Source organism: Phascolarctos cinereus, unplaced genomic scaffold (genome assembly GCF_003287225.1).
Source record: "Phascolarctos cinereus isolate Bilbo 61053 unplaced genomic scaffold, phaCin_HiC Scaffold_9;HRSCAF=440, whole genome shotgun sequence".
NCBI classification, from domain to species: Eukaryota; Metazoa; Chordata; class Mammalia; order Diprotodontia; family Phascolarctidae; genus Phascolarctos; species Phascolarctos cinereus.
Window position 1 is genome coordinate 229,135,243 of NW_027556402.1, and position 19,779 is coordinate 229,155,021.

At 38.7% G+C, this 19,779-nt stretch overlaps 1 protein-coding gene across 1 annotated transcript in view; it reads left to right on the forward strand.

Annotated features, from left to right (window-relative positions):
• ELP4 (elongator acetyltransferase complex subunit 4) overlaps positions 1-19,779 on the forward strand; it is a 259,098-nt gene that overhangs the window by 74,925 nt on the left and 164,394 nt on the right. Inside the window, exons 6-7 of the mRNA XM_020963880.2 lie at positions 7,601-7,685; positions 15,036-15,224. Coding sequence (XP_020819539.1) covers positions 7,601-7,685; positions 15,036-15,224 — 274 coding nt within the window. The remainder of the gene's footprint in view (positions 1-7,600; positions 7,686-15,035; positions 15,225-19,779) is intronic.

The window sequence follows — 19,779 nt, forward strand, 5'->3', positions numbered from 1 at the left end:
AGTATGTATAAAAAGAATTTTTATAAATCAAATCATTTTTCTATTTATATAATTTTGAAGAAGCTTCATTTTCATTTCTAATTAATCTTAATTAGCAACGATGATACCGAAAACTGTTCCTTAAGTCTCTTCAAATATTGAATTAGTTGTATATAAATACTTAAGTTCATTTTGGAAAGCTCTTATTTAAAGGAATCCTACAGTATGCCTAATATCAGAGAAAGCCCAGGTCTTAAAGGGTTAATGGATGGGCATTGGAATTAAACCCTGACAAGGCAATGGCAGCCGCTGAAGGGACTTGATCTTTAACGAGAAAACTTTGGAGGACAGACAGTTCCTCTCTTAAGAACATTGTGCTAGGGAACCAGCTTCTGCCGAGAAAATTCCCAACTTAGAAGGAAAAAGTCTAGTTAAGGCAGGAAGAAGCCACAAGCAGAGCCTGATTATCACGCCATGTGTAGAGAGCCAGGTGGTCAAGCAGCTGGAACCGGTAGGGTTCCCTGGCATGTTAATGCTGGGACTGTGATCCCTGGAGGAAGGAGGGGAATCCAAAATGGAGAAGAAGTCACATATCGTCACGGACAAGCTAAGCAATGAGGGAGTCTTAGGAAGCATTGGCTCTGAAGATGGCCTTTATTGGGGAAGAGCCAACTTAGGCCCCATTTCTATCTTAAGGTGGTGATGTGTGAAGGTTCTGACACTCAATCTTTTTGTAATAAGAATAAAATTCCTAGAGCCATAGTTTTTTTTTTCTTTTTCAAAACCAAAGTGATAAAAACTCACTCGAATGTCATTAATGTGCTTTTCCAGTTCAGGTACTAAACAGGGGCAAGGCAAGAAATATTTGTTAAATGCTTACTGTGTGCCAGGCACTGTTACATTTTAAAGAGAGAGGATGATACAGAAAAGGAAGCTGAAAAGGTAGGAATGGGTGAGAAGGCATTCACATGAGAGCATGTTGTTAAAGTCTGAAAGTCAGAAGCACAACCAGAGGGGATGAAGGTGGGCCAGCCTGGACCCCTCCTTTTAATGATGGTCCCCAGAAGGAACTCATCAATAAGAGAAGGGGGCCAGCATGGCAGAAGGATGTTCCAGGGTGAGGAGGCCCCCAAGCACTGAGGAAAAGTCCAGAGTAAGACAGCAGCACAGGCCTCATAGTGGCAAAGTCTGGGGACTCAGAAGCAAAGCTGAGAGGGGAAGGAGAGGAGAAAGGGAAAGGGAGGGAGGGAAGAAATTTGTTACGGTCTTAATATGTGCCAGGAACTGTGCTAAGTAAGCCCTTTACAACAACCTGGAAGATAGATGCAGACTGGACTTTTCTGGGAGGGTCCATTGGATGTCAGAGAGTCTTGTTTTTGTCATGAATGTCTCGTTCTGAATCTTTTCACAGCCTTGCCATTTCCCCTCTCATTGAATAGCTTCTTTTTGGTTTGTTTTTGTTTGTGGAAGCTAATTTGAAAGACGTTATTCAGATCTCTGTTTTTTCTTTTTCATGAGCCTTCAAGGTGATTATATATTATTTCCTTCATTCTTACTTGATTTCTGGAAAATAATTTAGTGGAAAAAGCATTGTCTTCTCTTGTAGCCTTCTCTTCACCATTCAGTAGCTGTGTGTTCTTGAACAAGACACCTAACTTTGTTGGGCCTAAGTTTCTTCACATCTGTAAAATGGGCATAATCTAATACTTATACTGCCTTCCTTATAGTATTGTTGTGAAATTGTTAGACTAAAATGAATTAATTCCGTTACATAGTAATATGCATGAATGTTAATTCAAAAATAACTTTAAAAGTATGCTTAGAAATAAATGAACGAATGAATGACTGTTTATTAAGTAACTGCCGTGGGCAGGTCACTGTGCTGGGTACTGGGGATACAGAAAACAGTGTCTGCCTTCAAGAAACTTACTTGTCACTGGAGTTAAGGGCTTTGTGACTATAAAGGGCTATCTCTTAGTTTTTATTTTGTATACACAAAATTATACACAAAATTCAATGGATGTTTTACACTAGAATTTTTTGTTATCTTGTGAATTTTTTGGCCAAACTATTTCTATTGTAAACCTAGATCTTTTCTTGAAGGAGACTTCCATATTCTCCAAAGAAAACCCTCCTTGATCTTGTGATTGAAGGGAAGATATAGTTACCTGTTTCTTTGGGTCTTACGTTACCTGATGAACAAAAGATAAAAATTCATCTAAGCACCTGACGTTTTACATTCCCCTCTTTGTAGCATGTATATCAGTGACAGTTAGCTTTGCTTTCTTTAATCTAAGAAAGTTGAAACTTGTTCTTGAAGTCCCAGCAACTCTGTGTATTTTAGCCACCCCCCCGATATGTTGGTTCTACGTATTAAATGTAGGCACTTGAGATGTATTATTATCCTTTACAAGTTATTTAATGTTATAGGAATCAAGCCTGTGCTGCCTTTACTTAATGTTATTTATCCATGCTTAGCACAGCCCTTCACACGTAGTAAGCGTTCACTAAATGCTTGTTGGCCTTCTGTATGTACCTTAAGGAAACTTAGCTGAAGCTATATTTACGTAGAACACAGATTTCTAGGTAAATTCAGCTTAAACTATTTAAACTGTCTTTCCTAATGGGTCCTACTTACAGATAATAGGCTTATTTGTCATACCCTTGATAACCTAACCTGTGTTAATGCTTAGAAACTATCAGTAAGGAAGTCAGTATCATGTTTGTAATCAGGATACCTTCTTGACGATTCCTACTTTATCAGTCACTAGCCTAGTAGACAAAAAAAAATAATAATAATAAAAAAGAATAAATATTATTTATATATATATGAAACTTCATACTTAAAAGTTTTTAGTAGCAACATAAAAATTAAAATAACAAAGAATTTATGTATCTTATAAATTTGCTGTGCCTAATCAACTTTTAGGTTTAATTAATATTTAGCAATAGTTGGTGGGGCAGTGGATAGAGCAAGTCACTCAACATCCATCTGCCTCTGTTTCCTCATCTGTAAAATGGGGATAATGATAGCACCTACCTCTCAGGGTTGTTGTGAGGATCAAATCTCTAGACATGCTAAGTATTATTATTATTAATAACATTTTCATTGCACATAATTCAAAGTATAAATTGAATTACACATAATAATTCACTATCAAAATGTTCAGTAAAGTATTTAGTAGAGCAGGGGAAAGACATTTGTGTGCCCTAGGCAAGGCTTGAAAATTATGCTCCTGGTCAAGTACTGTCCACTGGAGGTTTTGGGTTTTTATTTAAAATAATTACAAATTAATAGCTGAACTTGCTTCAGTACTTTGAAGGCTCCATTATCTCATAGCTGTGGTTCTCCCTCCTACTAGTACAGATTATAGCCCATTCTGTGTTAGCCTCAGAGTCTTTTAATATTTTAATGTTAAATTGTTTTAAATTTCATGGTACCACTGATGCCCTGAGGCCATCCATTCACCCCCTTTCTCTTCTAGAGGTTCTTGATGTATTGTATAACACACACGAGTCATCCTTTGCAGTGTGCATGGGCTGTAGATAGCCTTGTCACAAGGTGAATATCCAAGTGCCATAAAAAGTGGGTCTTTCAGCCAGTAGTGGTATGTGAACTTTTAGAAAGTAATGTTCAAATTCCTCGTTATGTCTCATCCCGTCCCTGTTGCACCAAAGAGATCTACCTACCTTATCTGTCTGGTGTTTGTTTTACTAGTTTACCACAAATACAAGAAAAGATGGGGGAAGGAGAAGGGATTTTTATATTTGTTATCAAGGGATTTTATATCTATTATAAATACAATTTAAATTCATGTCTTTTTTTCATTTTAATTTTGTTAATGGAAATATTTATTTCTCTTAGAAGAGTTACCCTATTTGAGGAAATGTTTCACTGTTTACATAACAGAGTTGCAACCTTGAAGTGAGAAAGAAGTTTAATGTATTTTCACGAATATCATGTGGGGTCGTTGCTGTTCTCACAGCAGCAGAGTCAGCAAATCTCAGGGAAATGTTAGATAGACTTTAATGACTCTCAAAAATGTGTCTCCACTCATTGCCTCTATTTTCTTACACCACACTTTTCTTACAGGCTTGCTTCCATCTCTACCCCTCCACTGAGTCTGTTCTCTCCAAGCTTACTAATAATTTCTTAATTGCTAAATCCAGCGCCCTTTTATCAAACCTCATTTCCTGGACCTCTTTGCAGCTTTGATAATGTGACCTTCAACCATCTCCTCCCCACCCTCCCCAGCCAATTCTTATCTGATCTCCTTCCTTGTTTTTTTCTAACTGGTTTCTCCCAATCCTCATGCTACCAGTCTGACCATCCCTTACACTCCTTGGCTGGATCATCAGTCATCTCCCAGTCATTGAGTGTGGGTAGCCCCATAATTCTGTCTTGTACCCTCTTGTCTTCTTTCTTCATACTCTTTCCCTTGGAGAACTCATCACACACACCCTCCCTCAGAGGTTCAGTTATTATCACTGTGCAGATTACTACCCAATCTATCAATAAGGAAGATGGTAACTCAGATTTACGTAGCATTTCAAATCCTACACACATTTTCTCATTTGATCCTCACAACAACCCTGTGGTTACTGCTAGTATTCACCTCCATTTATAGATGAGAAAACTAAAGCTAAGAGAGATTAAGTGATTTGTCCAGAGTCACACCTATCAAGTATTTGAAATGCCATTTGAATCCAGGTCTCCATAACTAAATCTCAAGCTACAAGTCATGACACCACCCTGATCTTACTCCTGAATTCCAGTGTGTTGACTGCTTGCCTGACATCTTGCCTATGGGCATCTCAAATTCGACATGTCCAAACTGGAACTCATTATCTTCCTGTCACTAAAACACCCTTCCAAAATCCCCAGTTGTTGTAGAGACCACCATCATCTTTTCAGGGACTCACTCCGACTCAGCCTTGACTTTTTTTTTCTCCCTCAGCCCCTGTGTGGAATCAGATTCCACTTCTTGTCAGTTCTACTACCACAGTATGTCTTCTATCTGCCCACTTCTCTTTACGCACAGGGCTACTGGCTTGGCTCATGACCTTTTCATCTTGCACCCATGTGTTATACTTGGTCTGTGAGTGCATCTCTTGTCCTTCCACTCCATCTTTCTCATGCCTGCCAAAATAGTCCTCCCGATACAGGGATAGCTTCAGTGGCTCCCCCTTGCCTTTAGGATAAATGACAAACTAACCAGTTTGGCGTTGAAAGCCTTCTCTAAACTGGCTCCCACTTATCTTTCCTGACTTGCTTCATAGCATTCCCTTTGACACACTCCACATTCTAGCCCAACTGGTCCACTTGCTGTTCCCCTGAGCCCACTAACCGATTCCCCCATCTCTGTACCTGAGATGTGCACTCCTCTCCCTCTCTCTGTCTCTGTCTCTCCTCTCTCTCCTCTGTCTCTCTCTGTCTCTCTGTCTGTCTCTGTCTCTGTCTCTCTGTCTCTCTGTCTCTCTCTCTCTCCTTCCCTCCCCCTTTCTCCTCTCTCTTCTTCTCTTTCTCTTCTCTCCCCTTGTTCTCTCTTTTCTCTCTCTCCTTTCTCTCCTCTCTCTTTCCTCTTTCTCCCTCCCTCCCTTCCTCTCTCTGTCTCTTCTTCTCTGTTCTCCTCTCCTCCTTCTGCCTCTGTTAGTCCTCTCTTTTTCCTCCCTTAGATTATCTTGTATACATGTTAAATTCCTCACCCTTCATCCCCCACTCCCTCCTCCAGAAGGTAAACTTGAGTACAGCAACTCTTCCTGTCTTTGTATCCTGGTGTCTGGCACTTAATAGGCGCTGAAGAAATGCTTCTAGAATTGAAAGGAACCTACTTGAATCGAATTCAGAATGTGCGACTGTGGCATAAGCAACAGATGTTGTTTGTGGTGTAGGTAATACAGCATTCCAGGATAAAGATGCACAACACCACACCTAATTTTTGTCCAGAGAAGTAAAGAAGACGCAATAAATGCATACTTAGAAGAACTTTGAGTCTAAACCAACTTTTTGTGTATGAGGAGAGCCTTAAGAGACTTTGTCGTAAATATCTGAACTCCTAATGGCTCATGATCAGTAGTCTTGAGTTCTGTTCTACTTCTTCAGGGAGAAGAGGTGCCCTAAGTATTTCATCTTTTGTGGCCTAGACTCTCTTGGGCCAACATTTGAATTTGTAAAATGGCTAACTGATGTAGAGATACAATCTGCAGCATAGAAATAGGTTGGGTTTGTGTTTTCCTCCTTTTCAAAATTTACTGGCCCGTAGGGGAATTGAACCCGTCATATTCAAAAATGAAGACTGTGTTCTAGCCAACTGAACTCACCAGCGCAGACATGCACATGTTAACATGTAAAATCGTGACATTATTGCCCATTAGAGATACTTCCTCCCAATGGCGTTGTCCTTTTCACTTTGGTTGCAAATAGAGCTTCCCTTTTGAAAAATGGTGGCTGCTGCTACCTACAGATACCTTTAATTACCTTTATTTTCTGTGGACACAGTCGTTTAACAGAGTAGTAAACATGTTTTCATTCTTCGCTGCTCCTTTTACATTCAGCAAAGGCTAATCTTTGGGTATGCCCTCCATCTTTCTATGCGTCCAGCTGTGGACGCTAGCCAAATGTTAATCGACAGTAATAGCCTTTACAGAGCTGTGCAGATGTGTGTACCGAGCCACCCAGCCTCCGATGTCCTCACACTAGTGCAGTCTCTTTATATGTTGGCTAGCTTTTCCATTCGTGTCTCACTGCTTTTCAAATTATTCTGTCTTTGAAGCATTTCTTCTGTCTGTGTGATTGTTCTATGGCTCTTCACCATAAAGTTTATACAGTCCTATCCCTGGGGTCCTGTACCACAGAACTGCTTAAGTGCACATGGAACAGCTATGCTCCAGAACCTTATTAACTTAGTCTTCACAATGCTTATAAAATGCTTCGAAAAGCTAATAGGAGTGAGAAGAGTTTCCAGGTTTATGAGAGAAATATTTGTAATGTGGCTAATTTTAGACTGTATGCCAAAAATTTACTAGCCTAATAGTCATATGTGTGTGTGTATATGAAAAGAAAGGAGCAGATATTAAATTCACTGGAGACTGCACCTATTTTTCTTCATTTATGCTAAAAGATCAAGTTATTTAATTACTATTATTAAAGCAGGTTGTTGTGAGAAAATTAAAACTGCTAGAAGATGAGCTCCGGTGATCAGGACATTGATCAGGTGTACTTGGCATAGCAGTTCATTAACTATGTGTTAATTATCTATGATTACTCCTGAAATGCTATAGTGGTTCATCTTTTAGGTTGCTTCATTAAATCATTAATTTTCTAGGAGGTAACTGAGCCTGACATAATTAAGCCATCTTAGTCTCTGCAGATTTTTACCTTTCCCAATGTATCAAGGGCACTGAACTAGTGAACAGGAGGCAATTGCAATTTGTTCTCAGAATGTCTTCATTTGTATGGAGGATCTTCGCAACTCTAACTTGATTCCTGTACATCTTTTACCTAAATGCTAAACTCATTGTGGCTCAAGAACTGAATGATCACCTAATACTTTTATTGACTTTTTTGTATGTGCTGTGCAGTCAACTCGTTTATACTCCATGAGTTGTTTCTTACCCACAGTGCTCTGACCCATGGCTACACAAAGCTTCTTCACTCCATCCAGAGAATCATGTCTGAGGAAGGATTTGATGGCTCCTGTCCCCAGGTACTGAGCACCTTCAGTGATTTCTGTAATCACGGAGAATGTTGTTTTGAAAGCTTTCTCTAGGGGTGGACCCAGAAGATACTGGAATAATCAACAGTGAACAGGCTGTTTCCAAGCAGAGATGACGTAAACGAGCAGAGCAGAAATGGCCATGGTTCGTATGTTAATGTGCATTTGGAGTCTTAGCTCTGTTCTCACTGGATACAAGTAGGATGTGCAAATGTACTGCTGGCCATAATTATTTGTAAGTGCCTATTGGCAGCTACTAAAATAGATAAGTTACTATATTTAAAAAATAAATGCAAGAGGCAGAACACTCAGGAAGTTTTTTTTTTCATATTTTACTCAGGACTCCCCCTCAGAATTCCTTCTGTACTGTAATCATCTTAAAAGTTTTATTTCTCTTTATGTAAATCTGTGGATTATATTACTGAATTTGAAAAATCATATTTCTCATTTCACTGTAAAAGAAGCATTGTAAAATATTTTAAAATATAAATGTTCCAGAAGGCTTAAATTTAAGCATTTATTTTGGGAAAATCTTCAGAATTCCTAATGCTATACATATATGTATATAAAACAAACAACTGAAAGGGGAAACTTATTTCTAGGTCCCATTTTCACCCAGAATTCTTTATTTCTGTTCTGTTCCATCATTTAGATGCTTACTGTAGCATTAAAATTCTGTTGTTTAGGCAGTCATATTTTCAGAACATCATGGTTTTTTATTAGTGCAAATAAAGAAGTCCTTCCTATATGAATCTCGAGGGGGAGGGAAAACATTATTAGCTCTGTATATTCTTCTAATTATCATTCAGACACACACACATACACACACACACATATACACAGACACGTACATACACATATATATTCTTCTAATTTATATAGGTTAAAATACATTTGTGAACTTTACTACCCCACACAGTTTAGTACTTTCTTTGTGGAAGAATATGTAACAATTCAATGTCTCACTTTGCCATGCAGTTTGAATAGCAGATTAAAACCTGTGGGTTCGTGTTTGTGTGGTTGCTGACATGAAGGGAGAGCGTTACTTACACATATCAATAGAACCACATTGGAGATTTTTTTTTTTGCCTGATGGTTTTCTCTGTGGAAGCTGATGTTTAGAATAATTTTGTTTTGCATATTGTTGCTCTAGTTTCAGTCTCTGCTAAGATTTATGGGTACCATGTCCCCCTTTGGTGGCAGTGCCCGTCTGGAGAGGTAAATTGGTCCCTGACAGGCACCTCTCCCCGACTTGCTGTGGTAACCATGGTAACAGGCATGTCATAACAGTTCCCACAGTACAGTGGGCCGAGCTGCTGCTGCTCCTCCAACAGGATGACAGGTCTGAAAGCAGGAAATTTTACAGCATGCAGAAAGCAAAGGCAGCAGCAAAGAAAGTCTCTCTCTCTCTCTCTCTCTCTCTCTCTCTCTCTCTCTCTCTCTCTCTCTCTCTCTCTCTTTCTCTCCCCCTTCCTCCTTCTCCTCTTCCTTCTCTTTTCCCTTTCCTCTCACAACCCCAGGAGCTAGCAGTAAGCAAGCTGCCACTGGATTGCAATAAAATCATGTTTATTTTTCTCAGATGTTAGGTGTGAAAATGTCTCTACATTCTAGAAAATATTTATATGTTATACAAAAAATCATAATTGGCTGGCCATAATTTGAATCTTGTTTTGATTAACAAAAAATCCCACCACTACTGTAATCATTGCCTTTCATGAAAATGAAAGGCACGGAAATCTTTACATTGAAAGCTATTAAGCTAAAAATAATCCATGGAAAGATTTCTCATTTTATCTCTCCCCTAATTATTTCCCCAATTACATATTATTTTAGGCCAGTTTTTTCCAGAATTTTAAACTTTAGAGATGATTTATTATCTCATTTAATTTGCTTTTTCATCATTCTGAAAAAAAATTTTAGATGACTTTTAAGATGCCATATTTTCATTTATCATTTGCTTCTTCAAGAATCATCATTCTGAAAAAAAAGGAAAAAAAATCATCATTCTGATTTCAAAGTAATTTCCTGAAGCTTAAATTCCTTCCATTTTAGAAATTGACAATGCCTATTTCCTCTTCAACTTCACCACTCCCTCCCCCCACCCCAGCAAAACCCAGCTACTTAGAAGAGGTCATATAGATTTATTTTCCAAAGAAAAGAAATAGAAAATATTTAACACAGCCAGTTAATGAGAGAGTGCAGTTCATCAGTGGAAATGCATGGAGTGGACATATTTACAAACTGCTGTCATAATTCAGCTTAATTTTAAACTATGAATTAAGGTTATACAAACAGTTCACAGTATAAATTTAAAAGCACAATGAAAACACAACGTTGGAATTAATTTAACTTAATATTTGAACTAAAGAGTTCTAATGATTTAAATAGAACTCAGTTTTATAGGAACAATTTTTATGACTCTTGTGCTTGGCTAATTATTTCATTCCATAATAGCAAGCATGACTCTCATTAATTTGTAGTGTAACATAGGGATAATACGCCTCAGAAATTTTAAATTAATGTTTTTTCTACTGTTAACTGCCTTCTTTAGACCAAAAAAAATGTACCTTTTCTAATGTTCTCTATCACCATGCAAGTCCATTTCATTGCAAGGATAAATGTGTGACTCCACCATGGCCTCTGATGTGATCATTATGCTGTGAGGAGCTCTGATTAGAGGTGTGGAAGCATGTCCTGAAAACATCAGAAACCTCCTGGATTATCATGCGGCTCCTTAAAAAGAGCATCTACTTCTGTATGTTTTTAAAGTTCCAAAATTTGTCTAAAGATTCCTTTATCATTATCATAGTAGACATTGCTATTTCTTCTGAATCTTTATCCTGATTATATAATATCCTGTTCCTCCCCCATAGCATGAATTCACTCTTGACTGATATGGTATTTAATTGCTATGCCAGTCATTCATCTCTTGGTTTAGTATTTTAATTCTGCTCTATATTTGTCCATATCAGGGTAACTTTCTGTGATTCCAAGGTTTTTTAAGTCTGGGAACCAACATCTGTTGTTTTCTACATTCAGTGCTTAGTATAAGCAGCATGTTCATTTATACACTTGCTAAGTATTTTATATTGATAAAGGTGGTGATGATGATGATGATGATGATGATGATGATGATGATGATGATGATGATGATGATAATGATGATGATACTGAGTTAATGACTTGGATATGACTTTATCAGACATAGGCACAGGTATTAACAAAGTGATGCTGCCATCCCTTAATTATACATTTTACCCCTGCCCTTCAGGCTTATTCATGGCCTTCCTTCTTTTCTTCCCTCTTGTCTCATTTTTGTTTTTGAGACTCTAAACAAAACTACTGTTTCAGGACGTAATATGGACAGGATTCTTGATGATCTCGGACTCTGCTCAGATTCTGAAGAGTTCCTTCTCCCCATTTTTCCCAGCCCCTCTCTACTCTTCCATCAGAAATACCTTTGAAATTCTAGTAGGTATCAGCAAATGCCTTTCCAAGGCCCTTTCAGTGTTACAGCAGTGATCCAGTGACCATCCCTAAATGTGACTTAATCACAGTGTTATCTATGCTTGAGTCACTGCATCCAAAACCTACATAGAATTACCATAAATTGCTGGGGTAGAAGTGACTTTTCTGGGGAGCTCTTTCTCTTTATGTGTCCTAACAACAAAATCCCTCAATATTTACCACTTGCTGGAAAGCATTGGACCATCCATTCTATTTCCTATAAGAGGGCACCTTGTATCTGTAATAGCCTATTCTAGGCTTACCATAGTACCCAGAAAGGAAGATTGGAGAAAGACCATGGCTGAGGCTCAGTGCCCGCACAACCCCGAGGTGCCTTCCCAGGGTGGATTTAACCCCTGCCACTGTGACACAAGCACATTCCTTTGATCTTCTCTAAACTACAGAATCCCTTCCCATTGTTGAAGTGTGCTGATGACTCCTTTTCATCTTTTCTCTCAAAACTAACTTTTAAACCCCTTCATTATTATTGCTCTCTTCCATCCACAAAATACTAACTGAATAGAACAGAACACACAGCTTGCCCACTTGTGAGTTCCAGGATCAGGTTCACTGGGCTGAGATATACCTGTTTGAGAAATTAACGGATTTAATTTCATAGGATTTCTGTATCATTATGAGTGGTTCGTTTTGATGCAGAAGTAACTGACATCTTATCGTGGCCTGGTGGTTAAGGTGCTAGGCCAGGAATGTCCTGGTATTTCCCTGTGCTTGTTTGGATCACCATGCCCAGAGACAGCTGACATCCTTCTGGGTGCTAGAGAGAACTTAGGATTGAGAATCAGAGGAACTGAAAGTGAAGCTCCATTCTGCCACTTACTACCTTTGTGACTTGGGGCCAATCATGTAAGCTCCCTGGGCCTCAGTTCTGTCATCTGTGAAGTCATGGGACTAACTAGAACCTCAGATTTCTTGGAGCTCTAAATCTGTGATTCTATTTGCCTCATTAAAAACTAGGCCTGCAGTGAGAGCGCTGAATGCAGAAGCTGGTTTCACATTCTGGACTCTTGTTTCACTAGTTACATGACACTGGGCAAATCACTTCAGCTCATTGAGCCTCAGTTTCCTTCCTTGTAAAATAAAAGCATTGGACAAGCTACCCCAAGGTCCCTACTAACTCTAAATTCTAGAAAACTTAAATATCATAAAATATCAAGCCTTTATTTCTAGGTAAAACATGTTTAAATAACTAATGTTCATTTCATTTTTTTTTCCTGTCAGAATTATACAGATAACTTTCTGAATGTTTATCCTTGGCAGATGTTTATTTTTATTCACCCCAGGTTTTTCTGGAAAGTTTTATGACTAAAATAGCTCAGGTAGGCCTTTGCAGAAGTATTTCCTTTGTTAGAATGGCTTAGATAGTTGTCTCAAACTTGACAAGCCAAAAGTTATCGGCCTGGCAAACAGCATGGGTCACCTCAATGGGTTGTGAAAACCCTTCTTCCTGTTGCCATGATCTTGGTGTCAGTATGCTAAATACCTTTGGGTCTCAGCTCTGGGACTTTTATTTCCTAAGGCACGAGTCTGACCATAAGAATTTTTACTTACCCCACTACTTAGGAACCTTCAGTGGTTCTCTGTTGCCACGAGGTTAAAATGCAAACTCCTTATCCTAGCATTTAAAAATCCCCTCCTGTCTGGCTGCCTCCTCCCTTTCCTTCCTCCTTGTACAGCATTCCCCCTCATCATCTCTGCTCTCCAGCCCTGCTGTTCCCTGAATGCATCGAGCTCACACTGACCCCTACACCTTTGCACCAGCCCTCGCCACCGTGCCTGACGGGTACTTGTGCCTCATCTCTGTCGAGCGGCATACTCCTCTCCTTTCAGGCTCAACTCAAGGGCTGCCTCCTCCATGGAGCCTTTCTCCTGTGTCTCCCTGTGTAAGCTGGGCCCCACCTACATGCCAAAACTCATTGGACCATCAGTTTGGAGCTGGAAGGCACCTCAGAAGGCTGTCTGATCCAATACTCTCATTTTATAGATGGGAAAAATAAGACTTAGAGAGGTTGTGCCTAGTCCAATGTCACAGAGGAAGCAGGTGACAGAGGGAGGGTTTGGACTGATGTCCGTGGATTCTAACTCAAGAGCTCTTTCCACTGCACCATTTTGTCTCTCCATGTCTCCCTCTGCTCAAGAAGCTCAGGCTGTTCCTTATTGCCTTTGGGGGGAAGCTGGCTGTACAGTGGCTAGAGCACCAGGCAGAAGTCAGAAAGACCCAAGTTCAATATCAACCTCAGATACATTGCCTTATGACCTTGGGCAAGTCACATAACCTCTGTCTCAGTTTCCTCCTCTGTAAAATGGAGATAATAATAGTACCCACATTGCATGGTTGTTGTAAGAATCAAATAAGATGACATATGTCAAGTGCTTAGCACAGTGCCCGGCACTTAGTAAGCACTGTATAAATGTTAGTGAGGAGGAGGAGGAGGAGGATGGTGATGATGATGATGATGATGATGATGATGATGATGATGATATCAAATACAGACTTCTCTGTTTTGCATTTAAAACCTGCCTTCCAGGCTTACTAGCCATCATTCACTTTCATGCACTTAATGGTCCAGTCAGTCTGGCCAACTTGCTGTCCCTTGCCCATGACCCTCATGGGCTTTGGAAAGCTTGTTCCCCTTCTAGAACACAGTCCCTCCTTGCGGCTGCCTCTCAGAATCCCTGGTCTCCTTAGACACTCAGCTCAAACACTACCATTTCAATGAGACCTATCTTGATCTTCCAGTGCTCTGCTCCCCAGCTCACCCACCAAAATACCTTGCATTTACTCCGTCTATTTTGGTTTGAGTGATACATGTTGTCTCCCCTGATGTAAGTGCCTTTGGGGTCAGGGACTTTGATTTTTGACTTTATATACCTGGCTCTTAACATAGTGCATGTCACATAAGAGGTGCATAAGAACTATTTGTTGATATTTGTTGAATGAGTAAATTTAACACAAATTGTTTGTAAGATCCTGGAAGTTTATTTTTTTAAAGACTTCGTAACAATAAAGATAAGATTGAACCTTTTCAGAGATAAGGGGTTAAGATTAACCTTCCCTTCCCCAAAACCATCACTACCATCAACATTCAGTTATAATAGAATACAGTGAAAAAAAGTTGTGGTTAAATAACACAGATTTAGCCAAGAGCTTTCATGTTTTGATGTAAGAACTTCAAAGGAATTAATGTTGAAAATTCTAATTTGAACTTCTCTTCATTGTTTTACGTGAATTGACAAGCTAATACAATTTCTTACCTTTTTATACTAATAGAGATTTGATAGTTTCATTCACATTTTTAGAAATAACTAACTTTCAAAAGGGGAAAATTAATTTTATTCTCTTATAACTTTTTATAGTAAAATATTAGCTATAATAAATGTTGTTGTTCAATCATTTTAGTTGTGTCCAATTCTTTGTGACCCCATTTGGGGTTTTCTTGGCAAAGATGATGAAATGGTTTGCCATTTCCTTCTTCAGTTCATTCTACAGATGAGGAAACTGAGGTAAACAAGGTTAAGTATCTTGCCCAGGGTCACACAGTTAGTGTTGAGATCAGATTGAACTCAGAAAGATCACCTCTAACCCTGGCACTCTTTCCACTGCACCACCTAGCTGCCTGGCTTTAATAAATACCTGAAGCAAAAGGATTTATTTCAATACTTTGATCAATTAATTTTTACATTATACCTCACTTTTAATTTTTGATCCCAAGTCTTAATGTAAATAAAACAGTGTATTCTGACACATGTAAAATAAATATGCTCCTACCAATTAACCAAAAAATTAATAAATTACTTTCTTCCATTGCCTTTTAGAAAAAACAAAAAAACATTTTAAGAATTGGGATTCAGAGTCTTGGCTCCCCTTTGTGGGGAGATGACATCTGCTGTGCTGACAGCCCTGAACATATGCATAGTCTTACACGATTCCTGTATGTCCTCCGTGGTCTTCTCAGAATGTCTCTGTCAGCCTGTATCATCACAGTACCATCACATCTAATTCAGGTAGGAAAATGAAGAATGTTTTTAACTAGTTGTATTGTTTAAACTAAAAAAAAAAAGAAGCAGCTTTACTAGATATTTAGTCAAATTATTGTTGTACATCATTGTCACATTGTTTCAAAGGCCATGTTTCTAACATTTTAGGTTTCTGTGATAGTAAAATCTCTTATAAATTATGCTTCTCTCTGTCCAGTGCTTAGCACAGTGCCTGACATAGTAGACACTTAAAAATATTTATTGGTTGATTGGTGATTGTTGATTTGCTTATTCTTTCTTCAGTGCTATAGCAGATTTTGGATTGTTCAAATGTGGCACACACCTCCTAGTAATGCACCATTTCTTCTTCCTCATCAACAAGTAATGTCCCAGAATTCCATTTGAATAACATCTAAAGATAAAGGAACCTTAGACAGTTAAAGTAGTTTTAGTGGAGCTATATATATTATACCCACCTAAAAATTCTTTGCTAGTTGTGAAATGTTGGGGAAGTGGCAGAACTTAGTGGAAAAATATTGGGAAAACAGACCAATTTTTGCAACATAGATAATAGAGTAAATTGAAAGTTATTACAAAACCAGAGAATCCTCTGAGATTTTTAAACCAATGACATAGTTGTATCATTTACTAAGTAAAATAAGGGCAGAGCTTGTGTTCTTTAGGCATGCTTTATAGCATCTCAAAAGCTTAGGTACATTATGCATCATAATTGAAATAATAATTAAGTCCAATTGGGGGGAATAGAAGGACTTAGCAACACTAAAAACATGCCATAGAGAATAATCCTGCATTAGAAAGAAATTAAGTCACTGAATTAATCTTATTATTAAATTTCTCATTTGCCATCACTGAAAAATGCTATTCTTCTGCATCTCTCAAGGCTTACCACTGGTTGATCATGTTCAATTTCCAGAGCCCTGCCCTCATGTGTATGAGTTGTAGAAAGCCCCTCGAGCCACCTGCCTCATCTCACCCCCACCATCCTCCCTACTGTCATTAGCATCCAGCTTCTCTGGTCTTCCTCTGTAGCAGTCTTAGGACATCCAAGAAATCGAACGTAGTTTCCCATCAGGAAAAGATTGGAAACCACTGGCATATCAGTTCTCAGAACCAAACCTTCCTTAGTCATCAAATTTGATCATAACTATTTCTACCATTCCTAAAATATGTCCGTGTCTAAGGAGATGTTTTGTCCCTTGCAGGCCACCTTCTGGTAGATAGTGCTTTCACTGGCATGTGGTCATCTTCATTTATGACTGTCACCCTGGTTTTTTTTTCATTGTTGATTTTCTTCATAAATAAAAACAGGCTCCTGCCCTGACCACATTTCTTAAACTGTGACCATTTTATTCCATTAAGCAGATAAATTGCTCCTCCACGTGCTTCCCCTCAGCCTTCCCCCCAACCCCCCTACTCCCCACAATAAAATCATCACCTGCTGGCTAACTTTTCAGTGACAAGTGTCTCCAGACTCAGCAGGTGACTCCCCTACACTGCTGAATCACCTCACAAAGCCTTTGCTATGTAGTAGGATCTGCCAAAGTTGTCAGTTTGGGTGGAGAGCATGCCATAACAAGGCATCAAGTAGGTCTTTGATGTAGATCTTAGGAGAATACTGAATTCACATACCTAACTAGACTATGTTACTAGACTAAATAAGTCATTTTACTTCGTATAAGATGTCACTTTTAATTTTTTTTCCTGTTGTCTACCAGTGTTAACTAATGAAATCAATACAGTAGTGATATGCCTGTTTTGTTTTGTTTTTTACTGTCTCTCTAATAATGATAGCATATGTTTTTAGGGCTCATCCTGCCTACTAATATCTTTACGTGTTATTATCAGCATTTTTCAATTTGTATTTTTACTAGTCTACTTAATGAGAGGCAGCATGGCATAGTGGATAGAAAACAGGCCTTAGATCCAGGAAGACCTGAGCGCACACACTTCTGACACACTGGCTCTGGAGCCCTGGGAAGGTCACTTAAGCTTTCATCGTGTTCATTCCTCAGCCCTCTGAAGACTCTCACTTGTGGAGAAGGTGCTGACCGACACTGCTAGAGTGGCTTTCCTCATCCTGGAGTTCCCTATACCGATGAAATTACAAATTCACCCCCTCTTCCTGATTCTATACTTAATGTACCTAAATTCCTGCTTTTGTCTAATTGATCTGGTACCGTTTTCTCAATTTGCTTGTCCAGCACACATCGTGTGACATCCAGATATCATGAATTTTGGTCACATTTGCAGTTCAGCAAGCCTGAACCACAGTGAGCAAGTTTTTGAATCAATCAATCAGCAAGCATTTATTAAGTTGTTAATAAAGATCAAATGCTGTGTTAAGCACTAGGAGTAGAAAGCACCATGTTTCAGGAGCAGCAAGTAGACCAGTAGGTTGAATTGCACAGTGCATGGAGGGCAGTCATATGTAAGAGGACTGAAAAATTAGGACGGGCCCAGGTTGTGCCTAAGATTTAAATGCCAAACAGAGGAGTTTCTATTTGATTCTAGAGGTAAGAGCCATTGGAATTTATGGCAGGGGCCAGGAGGATAGAGGTGGGAGTCACATGGTCAGACCTAAACTTGAGGAAAATCTCTTTGGCAGCTGTGTAGAGCATGGGTTGTAGTGGAAAGAGACTTGAGTCAGTGAATCCAATTAGAACTTGCTATTATAGTGATCTAAGAGAGACGTTATGAGGGCCTGTACTTGCATTTTCACTTTGTTAGTAGAGATAAGAGGACATATATGAAATATCTTGATATTTGGAAAGATGGAATTGAAGGGCAAGATGATACTCCCTTTCCTGCTACAACACTAAGCACATATCTAGAGGAAGGGGTACCGTTAGTATCCTTCCTTTTAAATATTACAAATGTGAAGAAATATTGCATTGGTCTGAATATAAGCTACATCCTTCTCCCATATCTGATATGCAAAATTAAGTGTGATATTTATTTTTCCAGTGTGAATCCAAATGAACTTTAAAAAAAAAAAGCTGGATATATGGGGTAACCTAGAAAAAATAGTCAAGAAATATACCAAAGTTGCAGACTTGATTGACTGGAAAGATGGTGACTTAAAGAGTTTGGGGCCATAATCCTAGACTAAAGGTGTTATTGTTTGTACACTGGTTTTTATCATTCAGTCAACTAGCACTATTAAGCTCCTGCTATGTGCTAAATGTTGAGTATACAAAGAAAAATAAAAGACAGTCCTAGACTAGCAAGGAGCTCACAGTAGAATGGGGAATACAACTTGCAAGCAACTATGTACAAATAAGATGAAGCCAGGATGAACTGGGGCAGTCTCCAAGGGAAGAAATTAAAATTAAGGAGGACTAGGAAAGGCTTCTTGTAGAAGGCGGGATGTTAGCTGGGTCTTGAAGGAGACCAGGAAAACCAGGAGGCATGGGGGAGAGCTCCTTTAGAAGACAGTCATCACAAAGTAATTAAAATCCCTATTTGTATTGATTATGGAAGCTTTTAACAGTGGTGAGAATTATTCAGTGCTGCAGAAGAAATGATAGCTTAGATATTGTATTATAAACATCAACATTGCAAGATAGCTGACCATAGCTAGCCAAATGATTCTTAAACACCACCAGTTTGGAGCTCCAGCAAGAACACCATCAGATTGCTCATTGATTTTTGTTTATTTCATTGAGTTTTTGCAAATGGGATTTTGCCTGTTATGTTTAGCTAGTATTTGATATTATTATCGTTTTCTTTCCCCTCATTGTCCCTTCACCTTTAGTGAAGTAATGACTGCATACTCCTTGTGGGACTTTCTAAATCATGGTGCTCAATCAGGAATGACTAAGGCTTTTGAATGGTAATTTCAATATATGTCTGTTCTTCAGCTATTTCCAGGGCAAAAGGAACTGGACAACGCTTTGCAAAATTATCTCATTTTTAGAATTTTTTTCTTTAACCCCCAAATGCCTTGAGAATTCTTCTAGATTAACAGTTTTTCCTATTGTCTATGAAACATAATTGCATATTATATTGGTTTGAATAAACACTCCCTTCTGTCCTCCTCAATATAAGCCGAATTCTTAAAATGAGCTTTCCTTGAAAGCTTTTTTTTTTAAAGTTCATTTGGATTCACATTGGAAAAATAAATACCACACTTAATTTTGCATATCAGATATGGGAGAAGGATGTAGCTTATATTCAGACCAATGCAATATTTCTTCACATTTGTAGTATTTAAAAGGAAGGATACTAATGGTACCCCTTCCTCTAGATATGTCCTTAGTGTTGTAGCAGGAAAGGGAGTATCATCTTGCCCTTCAATTTCATCTTTCCAAGTGCTTACCTTTGTTGCAGCAGAAACTCATTCAACTGGTGACTTCTTCCTGCTAGTAAATACCCATATTTCTGTGACTTCCAAGTAGAACCCCGATGACTGGAAACACAAAACCTTGAAAAAGAACACTCTTGTTTTGGTCTGGGAGCTCACAGTATTAGTCCTTCTTGCCTCCTTAAAATGGTGAAATAGGATCTAGAACTGGAAGGGATCTGAGATTGTCTAGAACGATGCCTTTTTTTCCAGAGAAGG